This window comes from Akebia trifoliata, chromosome 10 (genome assembly GCF_017979445.1).
Source record: "Akebia trifoliata isolate Shusen 1 chromosome 10, ASM1797944v1, whole genome shotgun sequence".
NCBI lineage: Eukaryota > Viridiplantae > Streptophyta > Magnoliopsida > Ranunculales > Lardizabalaceae > Akebia > Akebia trifoliata.
This window is the reverse complement of record NC_141384.1, coordinates 27,896,852-27,910,015: the sequence shown is the minus strand read 5'-3', so window position 1 is coordinate 27,910,015 and position 13,164 is coordinate 27,896,852. Positions and strand designations below refer to the sequence as shown.

The 13,164-nt window shown below is 34.7% G+C and overlaps 1 protein-coding gene across 1 annotated transcript; it reads left to right on the top strand.

The window, feature by feature from the left end:
• Positions 1 to 2,378: 2,378 nt before the first annotated feature.
• On the top strand, positions 2,379 to 12,531 carry PGM (phosphoglucomutase). The gene is made up of 22 exons (XM_086455716.1): positions 2,379 to 2,715; positions 2,797 to 2,862; positions 2,960 to 3,004; positions 3,113 to 3,205; positions 3,336 to 3,388; positions 5,377 to 5,428; positions 5,518 to 5,586; positions 6,017 to 6,085; positions 6,604 to 6,726; positions 6,819 to 6,871; positions 7,993 to 8,071; positions 8,160 to 8,224; positions 8,305 to 8,372; positions 9,350 to 9,465; positions 9,557 to 9,631; positions 9,775 to 9,890; positions 10,646 to 10,784; positions 11,479 to 11,560; positions 11,648 to 11,694; positions 11,796 to 11,873; positions 11,954 to 12,059; positions 12,134 to 12,531. The coding sequence occupies exons 1-22, from the start codon at positions 2,482 to 2,484 to the stop codon at positions 12,199 to 12,201; spliced, it is 1,896 nt and encodes a 631-aa protein (XP_086311842.1). The 5' UTR covers positions 2,379 to 2,481; the 3' UTR covers positions 12,202 to 12,531.
• The last annotated feature ends 633 nt before the right edge of the window (positions 12,532 to 13,164 follow it).

The following is a 13,164-nucleotide window of genomic DNA, read 5'->3' as shown; positions in this document are numbered from 1 at the left end:
ACAAAAAATTGAAGTAGAAACTCATCAAGCTCAAACTCAAGGTCCAAAAGTTTTGAAGGAGACAATGACAAGATCTTGAGAGTTTTTGAAGATAAATTGCAGAGGCAATGTAGAGTGATTTTCAAAAAGCATGATGATGAAATATTTCTTACTTTTAGTTAGAATATTATTTTTTTGTTTTAAGATTTTACTTTGTGATACTTATTTTGATGTTAATAGTTAATATTAAATTTGAAATTAAAAATTTTAGTACACCAAATAGACTCGTACCAGTGTCAAACAAACAATATGAATTCTAAACCCACATCAGGATTAGTTTCAAATAAACAACATAAAAGCTAATCTGGCATAGGATTTACCATCACAGGGTCGGAGAAAATCCAATTCAGGATATGTAAAACAATTTTTATCGTGACCAAACAGGGCCAAAAGATTTGCCAGAGTCCAAGTAGTAAGTTAAAATAGAGGTTATAAAAATACAAATAAATAAATAGATAAATAGAGAATTTTTTAAGATTGGTGTGCAACTAGTCAGTCCCAAAATTAATTTTAGAGTCTTGCATGATGTCAACATAGAAATTGATTTTTTTTTTCTTGCACAGTTTATTATTTAGTAAGACAATTTTTAAATAATATTTTATGGTGGTATAAATAAATTATTAACTCAAGGGCATATATAAAGGTAGATCCATCAAATTATTTGTACAACCACTATATACTAGATAATAAAAAATGCCTAGCTACTTCTAGTAATTTTTCCTCATTTTCATATGTTATATTTGGTTGTTATTAGGATTGTTAATGGGCAAGTTGGCTTAGTCGAATCCTAACTCGTCTATATACTTAGACAAGTTCTATATTCCCATCACACCTAAATTGATGATGTTGAACTTGACCCCAATGGGTTATGCTTAGTTGTTCAAGTTGATTTTCTTATTCTTTAAAAATAAATTTATGTATTTTTTAAAGACATTTGGAGTTGTTTGATATTAGTTTATTTATTTAAGTAAAATAAAATAAAAATAAAATAAGGCTTAATCTCTATCTTAATTGAAAAATGATAAGAGATGATAACAAAGACTTTATTTATGATATGTTTTAGTTATATCTTTTGTAAGAAAATTATACATCATCATTTGTAAGGTCATAGCCCATATTGGATTTAATGGGTTGAAAATAAGGCACTAACCCTTCTTTATTGATCTAGATAGGGTTAGTGGATCAATGGATTCAATTACACTACTATTTATCCATATCGAATTATCGATCGACTCCCTTTAAAGGTGTTCAACTAGGTAATCTGAATCGAAATTAGAAATTTGAGTTTTGGTCCAGTTTAGGGTTGAACCGAGACTTGAATTGATTTGATTGGTTCCAAGTTCAACCCGGATCGATCACCTAAGCCTTAAATCAAACCCCACCTGAACCCATTTTTTAGGTTCAAATTGATTCGGGTTTTGACTTGATTTCGATGAAATGTTATAAAATTGCCTCCTTTTTTATGTTTTGAAAAAAATACTTGAGTCAGTTGAGAGTCATGACCCAACAACACACTGAGCTGTAGCAACTAGGGGTACAACTTGGTTTGGTTTGAGGTCAAATTGTAACCAAATCAACATAAGTTGATTCCACTAAATAAGAACTAGAACCGAATCAAATCCCATTGGAACCAAACCTATATATATATAACGGTTCAGTTCTATACAAACTTGATTCGAAAACCGAACCAAATTGATTAGTTATCCATTTTCGTAACCTGAAATTGAATCGCAGCTTATTCTAAATTGAACCAAATCACCACAAAGCTATTGATTTTCGATTTGAACCGGACCAAGTTGCACCTCTAGTAGCAATGTACTGTACGTAGTTTTTTGTAATGTGGGTAAAAAATTGGGTTCATAGGTTTAATTCTTGATTTGCAAGTAAAAATTGGTCTAGTTTTGCGTTCGATCCGATTTCAGACACCTAACTTAACCTATAACTATTAGGTTGATCACGGTTTGGGTAACAAATCGATTTCGATCTAGTTTCAGACATCTAACTCAAGATCAAACCTATAATCATCGGATTGGTCACAATCCGGATAATAAATCGGTTCCAATTTCTGGGTTAAAAGTCTAGTTTGAGTTAGATCCGTTTCTAGTTTCAGGTTTTTTTAAACACTCTAACTCACTTGGATTTCAATTGGTTAGACTTGAAGCCTTCCGGTCATACAATCCGGACCGGGTTGATCCAAATCACAAACTCTATATCACTCTGCCATTGGTCCATCCCATCTCCCAAACTGCCAAACTGGTCGTTTTCTTAGATCTGTAGCAGTGTCTGTCGCTTTCACCTTGAAAAATAAAAAATATAAATGAGATAAAGGAGATTTTCACGGATCCTCGACGTGTGGCAGCCATGAATCTTAAACCCAACAGAGTCAGCAAATAATTTCGGATCTCACACTGTCAACCCCTCCTCATCTTCACCTAAGAAACCATGACTACAGCTCTGAAACTAGAGAACATCTTCTCGTTTAATAGACTTTCATTAACAAATCCTGATCTCTCTCATCTTTCTTTCCTACCCTTCTCTTCTCCTCTCCTCCCAAAATCAAAATCAAAATCAAAAGCTCCTCTGCGAAGCAGAAGCAGAACTTCCTCTGTTATTGTCATGGCGTCTTCATCTTCTCCTCCTTCTTCAACTGCTGTAGCTCAACCTGAAGGCATCAAGGTCTCTATCTCTCTCTCTAGCTCTGAATTTCTTCGATTTTTGATTCTCTTTGTAACATCTAGGGTTTCCGTGTTGTTTTAGATTAATTCAGTACCAACAAAACCGATTGAAGGACAAAAAACCGGAACAAGCGGTCTGCGCAAGAAGGTGATTTTACTTTTTTTTTTTATTGGTTTATTTTCTTGGATTGAATTTGAAATTTTGAATTGGAAATTCTCTTGTTTTTTTTTTTTTTATATTCTAGGTTAAAGTGTTCATGCAAGAGAATTACCTTGCAAACTGGATCCAAGTATGTTGTTTTCGACGTTCGGATTTGTATATTTCTGAGTTTTATTTATTTATTTATAATCAAATTGTGTTTTTGGAATAAATGATGTTTTGTGGGGAATATATGCAGGCATTGTTTAATTCGCTGCCTCCGGAGGATTTCAAGAATGGATTGCTTGTGTTAGGAGGTGATGGTCGGTACTTCAACAAAGAGGCTTCACAGGTCCAACTAACCTTTTTTGTTGTTTTCTACTGTTTATCTTCTTTTCTGAACTACTTTTTTCAATTTCTTTTATTTACTTGTTTTTGTTTTTGTTTTTTTGTTCTTTGGGTGTTTGGATACACAAATTCAGATTATTATCAAAATTGCTGCGGGGAATGGTGTTGGAAAAATTATTGTTGGCAGGTAAGTAATTCATTTGACCCCTTCTTTTAGCTATTACTTTTTTTTTTTGGTAAATTTTATTTATTTATTAATTACGCTAATGATTTTTTGACTCGAAAATTTTCACTCAGTCTGTACTCGGCGGACGTTGCAAGGGCACAAAATCGTTGATCCTTTTCCTTGTGTATCTTGAAGAAAAAGATATATTGTTCTGTGCCTTTGCCATGTCAGCCGCTTACAGACTGAGGGAAAATTTTCGAGTCAGAAAATGAGTACTCTATTAAGTATTAGTATTGTTACTATTGATAAGTCAAATATTGTTTTTACCAAAATAACAGGAAAAAAGTAAATTCGGTATTTTACAAGATCCCGGAACGGCCAATCACAAGTACCCATGTGTATTTTGGGCATCCCCAAATTACAAAAGTACCTCGCTAGGCTTCATGTGATTGGTCATCCGGGATTTTGAGAAATCCCAGATTAACGTTTCTGTGAGCAAAAAATCTCTCAAAGAACAAGGGTTGAGATGACCACCTGGAGAATAAGACAGAAAGTGCAAAGCAAAATAAAACAAAGAAACACTAACCAGACTAAGGGAATAGGAAACCCAACACTAGCTAGGAATCTCTAATGTTGCAAACTAAATCCCATTTAAAGAGGAAATCTTTGAAAGAGATTCCTTTAAACACCTTGTAAACTTTGCTCCAAAAATGAAGGAAGACCATATTATATATGATAATATATTGAATTGAGTGTTTTTTAGCCTTGAAGGAAGACCATATTATATATGATAATATATTATCACCCAAAAAATCATTTTTTGGTGCATAAAGCAGAGATGGATAGAGAGAAACAAGAGAAAATATTAAAGAAAGAAAGAAAGAAAGAAAGAAAGAAAGAAAGAAAGAAAGAAAGAAAGCCCAAATTTTGTGGGAAAGTTGAAAAATGAAGAAGAAGAAGAATATATATAGATTCCCCATCGCTCTTGTGAAAGGGACTCCTATTCGCTAGGAAATGATAGAAGGAAGTACTAAGGGAACTAGGATAACATCCAAGTGATCCCGCCAAGGCTTCCAACTGAGGCACAACTCATGTAGTTTAGGAGTCGGAAGCATCCAAGAAAATCAAAATATCATCTCACAAACTGGAGATGGGATATCAATGGGCCTTTCTTCCCTATTGAAGAATTGGATAGTTCACCCTTGGCCATTGCTCTCACCAACAACTTCCCAATTAGCCATAAATTTGGACATAGAATTAGCCTTCTGTACAAGCTTGCCTCACATGATTTGAACGCATTTGTGAAAAGTCAATTGAGATGGTTTGGTCACATGTAACGATCCCAAATTTTCATGACAAGGCTTTGTGATGGTCACGAAGGCGATGAGATGCTTGCCTCGCATGTGAGGTCATGGAATAGGATTCATCTTCACACTGCCGCTTAATAAATTCAAACCCAGCTATTTTATGCATGTGAGGTCATGGAATAGGAATCATCTTCACACTGTCACTTAATAATTCAAACCTGGTTATTTCATGCACCAAAAATCCTGTGAGAGAAGAATGACAACTTCGTGTACCTGCTGTCCGACTATATACATCAAGGCTGTAACATCTAAACTATGGCATAAAGTTCCACGTCTGTTATCACGGTCTTTGCATCTTTCAACTTTTAGATAAAATAAGCAATTGGACATTCTTTTTCACTTAGGACATCCCTTATACCTAGTTTCGTAGGCATTGTGACTAATTTAAAAGCTTTATGGTTATCCAAGTCGAAGAGCATGTGTAGTCTATGAAATCATTGGAGTTTGTGATCATCTATGATAACTATTAAAGCTGGTTTAGAGATGTGTGCACTAGAAAACATCATAATTCCCTTTTCTTCTGCACTGGTACTTTGTTTTCTACCTTCAGTTTGGATTTTTATCTTCATGTTGGTTTAGAATTCTTGACCCTGGGATAAAGATCTGTGATGGAAACTGAAGATAACATGTAATTTTTGGCAGGGATGGTATTATGTCAACACCAGCTGTTTCTGCTGTTATTCGGAAGTGGAAGGCAAGATATGTTTTTCATTTTCTCTATGCTTTTAGCATCTGACATCAATGCCTCTCATTCCCATTTTTAAACTCAGTTTCTTCTGACAGGCCAATGGTGGTTTTATAATGAGTGCAAGCCATAATCCTGGTGGGCCTGAATATGATTGGGGTATCAAGGTGAACTGCTAGTCAATGCTCATGCTATCACACCCAAAAGGCTCCATTTACTTTTCTGGACCATAATAATTCAATAAAAATCTTACCTTTTTTTTAAAATCCTATATCGCAGAAAAGCTGAGTAAGAAAATCCCATTCCAATATTTCTACCTTTTCTTAATTTTCAAAATATCTTGCTTTACACAGATCTTTTTGGCAAAAAAAATCCCATTGTTATTACTGATATTTTTTAATGCAGCCTATTTGGAAGCGGAGTCATTTTAATCTTTTAGCACAAAATGTTTGTTGCACGCATATTATGATTTCAATTCACAGCATTGTTGTGCTCAATATGGCATTAAATGCTTTGAGGATGTCTTTTTCTGCTTCAAGTATTGTTTTTCTTCTTATTACTGAAACTGGCTTTTTCTTCCTTATTTTGTGTCTTTAGTTTAACTATAACAGTGGGCAACCTGCACCTGAATCAATCACTGACAAGATCTACGGAAACACTCTTTCTGTATGTACCTATCCTTGTGTATGCTTTTATTTTTGTAATTATGCATCTTTTGAATACTTTTCACTATGACATTCTCATTTTTAGTTTTTATTTGTTTAGTAGTTAAAGCAAGTCATCTGCTTACGTAACTATCATGTACTCTCTTTCAATGTTTATTTTCTTTGTCGCGGCTTTATTTGAACCTTGATTATTGGCTTCCAAACTGATCAAGTGCTTGTTCAATCTTCGGTTCTTGGTTTGGAAGGCCTGTCACCTGGGATTGAATCAAAGAACATCTGGCCTTGCTCTCTATTCTTTGGTTTTTCAATCATAGAAAGTTTGAATTCAGTGATTGACTCTAATCATGACGAAATGTTCATGTTGTGGGATGTAACCCAACAACACAGTTCTATAGTCAGGTCAAAAGGTTCCCGGCCTGAATATGACTCTTCACCTTTGATTGTCTTCTATTTGGTTTAGAAGGCATTACTCTGGGCTTTTTGTACATTTGAAATTTAATGGCAGAATCATATGTGCAGATTTCTGAAATCAAGATGGCGGACATTGCAGATGTTGATCTCGCTCGTATAGGAGTTACAGAATATGGGAACTTCAGTGTGGAAGTGATAGACCCTGTTTCTGATTACTTGGAGCTGATGGAGGTAATTTGTGAGTCACATATCCTTCTGAATTTATAATGGTGTCCCATTTCATTTTTTGTGCTTAAAGGTTGCATTGAATTCTATATTTGCAGAGTGTATTTGACTTCCAGCTTATTAGAAATCTTCTCTCTCGATCAGATTTCAGGTATGGATATCCTAAAAAATTATGATGTAGCTAATATTGGATTGTTCAGAAATTTTCCGTCAGTATGTTTTTCTATGTCTTGTTTTGTTTATGATAGATGTGGGCATGCCAGATTAACGACTTTGCAAACTACAAGCTTATATTATGAGAACATAGTCTTCTCATCTGAAGCCTAAGTAACACTCCCCTTTCGTAGAATTTTCCATGTTGGACCCTTTATCGTACTTGTGTGTCAGTGGTGCATGCACACTTGACCTAAAATCTTTTTAAATTATTCAAATATTTGTTTCCAGGTATGGTTCACATATTTTTTTTTGTACAAAATTTATTGTAAACCACTTATCTTTCACATAATATCTCTATATTGTATAATTGACATGGGGTTGGTATTTTCAAAAATACATCTTTGAACATAGGGAATGAACCATATGGATGAAGTTGGTGCCTTGGTGAGGTGGTAAAAGTCTGTGAGTGGCAATACTACAGACCTGGGATCAAAACCCTGCCTTCACCTGTTTGCCTATCAAAATAATAAAAAACTGTATGGACGAGACAACATTTTTGTGTTTGGGTACAGCTGTCTGACACTTCATACAATTTTAGACGCTGTTGTACTCGTCTTTGTCCTTGTTTCACATTCTGAAACTAATAATAGCCTGTTTATTATACTTAGCGTAGTAACTTTAATGCCCTTCCAAATTGCTTGCAAGATGAATTTAATTGCTCATCATTCCAAAGAGAAGTCGTTGATTAATAAAACTATGAGCTTACACATCGCTCCCTGCCTCATATAGGGGGTAGCCTTGCCCTTTCTACTTGGAACCATCGACCCAGTTGCTATTTTCCATTCTACATTCACATTCACATGAATTCGAAGTCCTATTTCACACACACACACACACACAGGGAGGGAGTTAAGTTTCTCTTTAGTGCTAATTGTTGGTTTGTTTTAGTAATAGGACAAAGTTGTAATTTTCACTTCAATTGTCATTCAAATCATTGTACCATCTTTTCTAACTTTAACCATTCTTCAGTGCAATATTTTTTTGTTTACTTTCTTCTGCTAATGGTAAATGAATTTCATGTTTTCGAATTATCTAATAATTGGTGTAAATTTTCAGGTTTATATTTGACGCTATGCATGCAGTCACTGGTGCTTATGCAAAACCTATTTTTGTGGATAGCTTAGGAGCCAATCCAGTATGTTTTTGTATCATCTGATATTTATCAAATTATTATACTGATGCTATCGGTGAAGTTGACCATAGCTGTTAGGTACATCATGTAGGACTCAATTGCAAATGGAGTGCCATTGGAAGATTTTGGGCATGGTCATCCAGACCCTAATCTTACGTAAGAAAGCCAAAACTATTGCATTAAAGTTGGTTTATCATCATTACAATATGGTTAATTTTGGTTTATATTTTGAACAGGTACGCCAAGGATTTGGTTGACATAATGTATGGAGAGAGTGGACCCAATTTTGGTGCAGCAAGTGATGGTATGTAAAATGATTAGATGAGGTGAAATTTGAATATGACGTTTTTCTTAATTTTCCAATTTCTCTGTAAGATCCTATAATCTTTTTGACAGTGTTTCAAGTTTTTCGTTTGTGTGCAATATTTTTCTCTGTTTCTGTTTATGTTAGTTATCTGGAGAGATCAACATATGGTCTTATAAATGTACCAGATTAAGAAAGTATTATCCTAAAAAATAAAGGGTTAAGAAAGTATTAGAGTCTAGATTTATTGATGGAGTTGTTATCTCATTTTTATCTATATAATAAAACACAATGGTAGCCCCTCACTCCCTTTATCCTCCACATAAAGAGGGATTGAGATTTAATTTCCTTACAAATCTCGAGTATAACTTTAACTTTATTGTCTTTCCTATTCTCTACCTTTCCAAGAATGCCCTTCCGACTATATTGTCTTTCCTCTTCTACCTCCCTTTCCAAGAATACCCCTCCAACTTATATTGTTTTTCCTAAATAATCCCTTATGCCCTTCCTACTATCTTTCCTCTTCTTCCTCCACTTCCAAGTATATCCCTCCAACTTTATTTTCTTTCCTCTACTGCCCTTTTTCAATACGGCATGCGCAAACTGTAGCATATATACAATTCATGACCCTTGATACTTTGTGTTGGCATTTTCGTCTTTTGTTTTTGTAGCTTATATTGTATAATATAGAAAGACAAAAGTGTTTGTCCTTTCTATTCCCTCAATATCATGTAGTTCTTTCTTGTTATCGGTATCACTATCAGTAAATCCACGATCGTTTATATTATCGGTGACTTTTTTTGAAAAAAAGAATAATAATAATTATCGGTGTGATAAATCATTGTCATTATTTGGAACTTTTCCCTCAGTTCCTCTTATGGGTTTCTGGGTTGGCCCGCTAGTCAGAAGCGTGGTTTAGGACAAAAATATGTTGAACCACAGTGTTTTAATGTTGAAAATCTCTTACTGTTCTCCAGGAGATGGTGATCGAAACATGATTCTTGGTGGAGGATTTTTTGTTACTCCTTCAGATTCTGTTGCTATTATTGCAGCTAATGCTCAGGCCATTCCTTATTTTAAGTCTGGCCCCAAGGTAGGATAAGTAGGCACAACTTTTCCTCTCAAGTTTTTTCTCGAGCTACCTAGAGAATTTATTTATGTATTTCTACATTTGTTTGTTCTAGGGTCTAGCTCGATCCATGCCAACAAGTGGTGCTCTTGATCGTGTTGCTCAGAAACTGAAACTTCCTTTCTTTGAGGTTTGACAACTGGCGGACTACTTCACCATGCATTTTTCAATTGATTTCTGAATTCGATATCTTGTACTGCAGAATCAAACATACTTATAGAATATTAATTTCTTTGGAAAAATTACTACTTATTCGAGACTTCCTGGATTTAGGTCCCTACAGGTTGGAAATTCTTTGGGAATCTCATGGATGCTGAGAAGTTGTCTATCTGTGGTGAAGAAAGTTTTGGAACCGGTTCTGATCACATTCGTGAGAAGGATGGTATATGGTAAAAACTCACCTCTAAACATGAAATTCGTCTCTTTTTCTTGGTTGTAGTAACTATTGATAATTAATTTTAATGCGAAAATTCTTCATTAAATGGAAGAAGCATTATCAGGTCCAGTTGAGTGACAATTTGGGCAGAAACGTGGCCGAAGTTTTTAATATGTGCATATGGTTCCATAATCCTTTTATTTTTATTTTTATATTTTTATCTCTTTCGAAAGGTATACGATTATATTGAAGAGGAACAAATGAGGTTGAGATAACCCGCCACAAAGAAACAAAAAAAAAAACCAAAACAAATTTAGCAAACAAAACAATAAGCTTACATATTCTTTTAATACACAATCCGACTTAATTAGCAAATCCTCATAGTCCACAACACACTGCACAGATAGAAGATTAGACCCAAGATGCAAATAATGACCTTCTGAAGGGATCACTCCTTTCCTTGGCAAACTCGACTTTCCCTAATAAACAACAAAGGGGATCAAGCTCCAGAGAATCATTTTTTTTATATCTAAAATCTCTGGACTGCCAACTGAAGCAAGAAGTATTGGGAAAGACCAATATTAGGTTAGGATAAACCTGGCTGTTGCAAGTTACTACTTTTGGAGACTTGGCTGTGTTAGACATTCAAAAGGCTTAAAAATGATTAATATCCTTGATCACCAGGATAACATATTTCTATCCTTCGTCTTTTGTAATCATTAGCTGATTTATAACACAATGAGGAGATATTTTTTTTCCAATTCACAGGGCTGTGTTGGCTTGGCTTTCAATCATTGCGTACCGCAACAAGGACAAAGTCGGGGAGAAACTGGTTTCTGTTTCCGATGTTGTTAAGGAGCATTGGGCAACATATGGAAGGAACTTCTTTTCAAGATATGACTATGAGGTAATTATTACCATCCAATGATTTAATCTATAATTCAACATGCATTTGGGTTCTTGAAGGTGCCATCTTAGCTTATAAGTTGGTAAAGGTGTGTGGAGTGTTGATCTCATGACCTAGGTTCAAATCCTATTGAACCCATTTTCATGTTGACTGCCAACCACCTTGCTTGTTTAGCAAAAGCGAGAGGTATTTTAGTAACACCCCCTGTTAAATTGGTGATATTAGGTTTTACCCTTGCAAAATGCAAGATTAGGTTTACCCCCGTGACTCTAAGTCAATGTTGTTTTTACTTGATGATTTAACATTGAAATTTTGCTTTGTTTTTGTTTTTCCAAATTTTGATATAATGATTTAAGTATTTGAAGTTTGAAGATCATTTGAAAGAAATCTAAATTTCACCATCATTTCAAGAAAATGCAACATTGACTTACGTTCAAGGGGGTAAACCTAATCTTGCATTTTGCAAAGGGGTAAACCTAATATCACCAATTTATCAGGGGGTATTTTACTCAAAAAAATAAAATTTGGGTGCTTCACCAGCTTCGTTATTGTAATACTGAGATACGTATACCTAGAATAAATCAAATTGTTTTACTCTGAGCCACTGGACTCTTGCTTTTGGTTAGTTATGATTATAAATGGATGATCCGATTATCTTGATGGAACTGGACTAAATTTTGAAGTCATCGTTCAGGAATGTGAATCTGAAGGAGCCAATAAGATGATTGGATATCTTAGGGATTTGATTTCTAAGAGCAAGGCAGGTGACAAGTATGGTAAGTTTGCTTCTCTTTTATCTACATCCATCCAAAATTTTACCCTTAACAAAATTTCTTCACTAAAAGAATTCCTCCCTTGAATAGGAAGCTACGTTCTTCAATTTGCGGATGATTTCACCTACACTGATCCTGTAAGTCTACACCTTATCTTTAGAGAGCTGAAAGCCTTCTTAATCTGCTATAGGCCATAATTATGCACCGGTTGTTGCTCATATCATTTTCAATTTTCCAGGTAGATGGCAGTGTAGCATCCAAGCAAGGCATTCGGTTTGTTTTCACAGATGGATCAAGGATTATATTTCGTTTATCAGTAAGTGTCCGATACAATAGATTGTTTAATGCACCTTAGTACTTTCGGATCATAAATGTTCACTTGTCCACAATTTACAGGGAACCGGATCAGCTGGTGCAACTGTTCGAATTTATATTGAACAGTTTGAGCCAGATGTCTCTAAACACGACATGGATGCCCAAACAGCACTGAAACCATTGATAGGTTAGTTCACTGTTTTCTCCGTTAACTAATTATTATATCAGATCATCATTAATTGTTTGATTGTTCATGTTTAGATTTGGCGTTATCGGTTTCAAAGCTGAAGGAGTTCACAGGAAGGGAGAAGCCAACAGTCATCACTTAAAGCTCCTTTGGCCCTTAAATAAGTTAATGTAAATTTCAAGCATCCCCACCTTTCTCTAGCACTTTTTGACATATTCTTTCGTTCAATTTTGTTGGTATCCTCACCAGTCAATAAATGTCCATTTCTCGGCGACATTTGGGATTCTACCTCTCTACCGTCCCTTACTGGTTGAGAGCTGAACCTAAGTTGGAGTTAAAACGCTTGAGTCTCAATGTTCAAGAAAATGCATATATGTACAAATAAAAGAGAGTTCTAGATGCTAAGAAACTAAACTTCCTGAAGTGGGTCATCTTTTTTTTCTTCTATAATTATTGTTCATTTGGTTCCCAACTCCCCAAATTTAACTCCAAGATTCAAGGTAATCGAACCCATCATTTTCATCATCTTATAAGTGCCTTAAATGGTTAACCATAAATAAAAGAAATAAAAAATCCTCAAATGTATTTATGTGTTATGTAAACTGTAGTTACATTCTAACTCATACAAAGTTAATTTATAAAGAGAAGTACAAAAAAGATCATGTAATTTGCCAAAATGGTTGGCCCAGCCTTGGTTTTAAAATATTTATCAAATATAGCGACAAGCTCGTCACTGGGGAAAAGTGGTGAGTACTGAGTTAATCATTGGATAGATATTCCTAAAATACCCAAAATGAATTTATCAGCTTTGCCGTACAAGGTACGTTCATTTTAAGATTAGGGTTTGATCTCTCCAAGAATTTAAGAACAAGTGGATTCTAATAGGGTATTTTAGTAACACCCCCTTGAAATGGGTGATATTAGTGCTTTCTCTTGCGAAATGCAAGATAAGGTTTACCCCCTGGACTTTTGTTGACCTGGCCAAACATTTATCAAATTCATTTAATCGTCCAATTTTGGAACATCGAAATTACCCTTATAAGTATTTAAATTATTAAATTGCCATTGTTTTAATTGAAAAAAATAAAAAAAATTTAATCTAATC

Excerpts from the sequence above, each read along its gene's own strand:
- PGM (XM_086455716.1), top strand. The coding sequence starts at position 2,482 with ATGACTACAGCTCTGAAACTAGAGAACATCTTCTCGTTTAATAGACTT. Across the intron at positions 5,587-6,016 it reads AATATGATTGGGGTATCAAG|TTTAACTATAACAGTGGGCA; the intron begins GTGAACTGCTAG and ends TTGTGTCTTTAG. Across the intron at positions 8,072-8,159 it reads ATAGCTTAGGAGCCAATCCA|GACTCAATTGCAAATGGAGT; the intron begins GTATGTTTTTGT and ends TACATCATGTAG.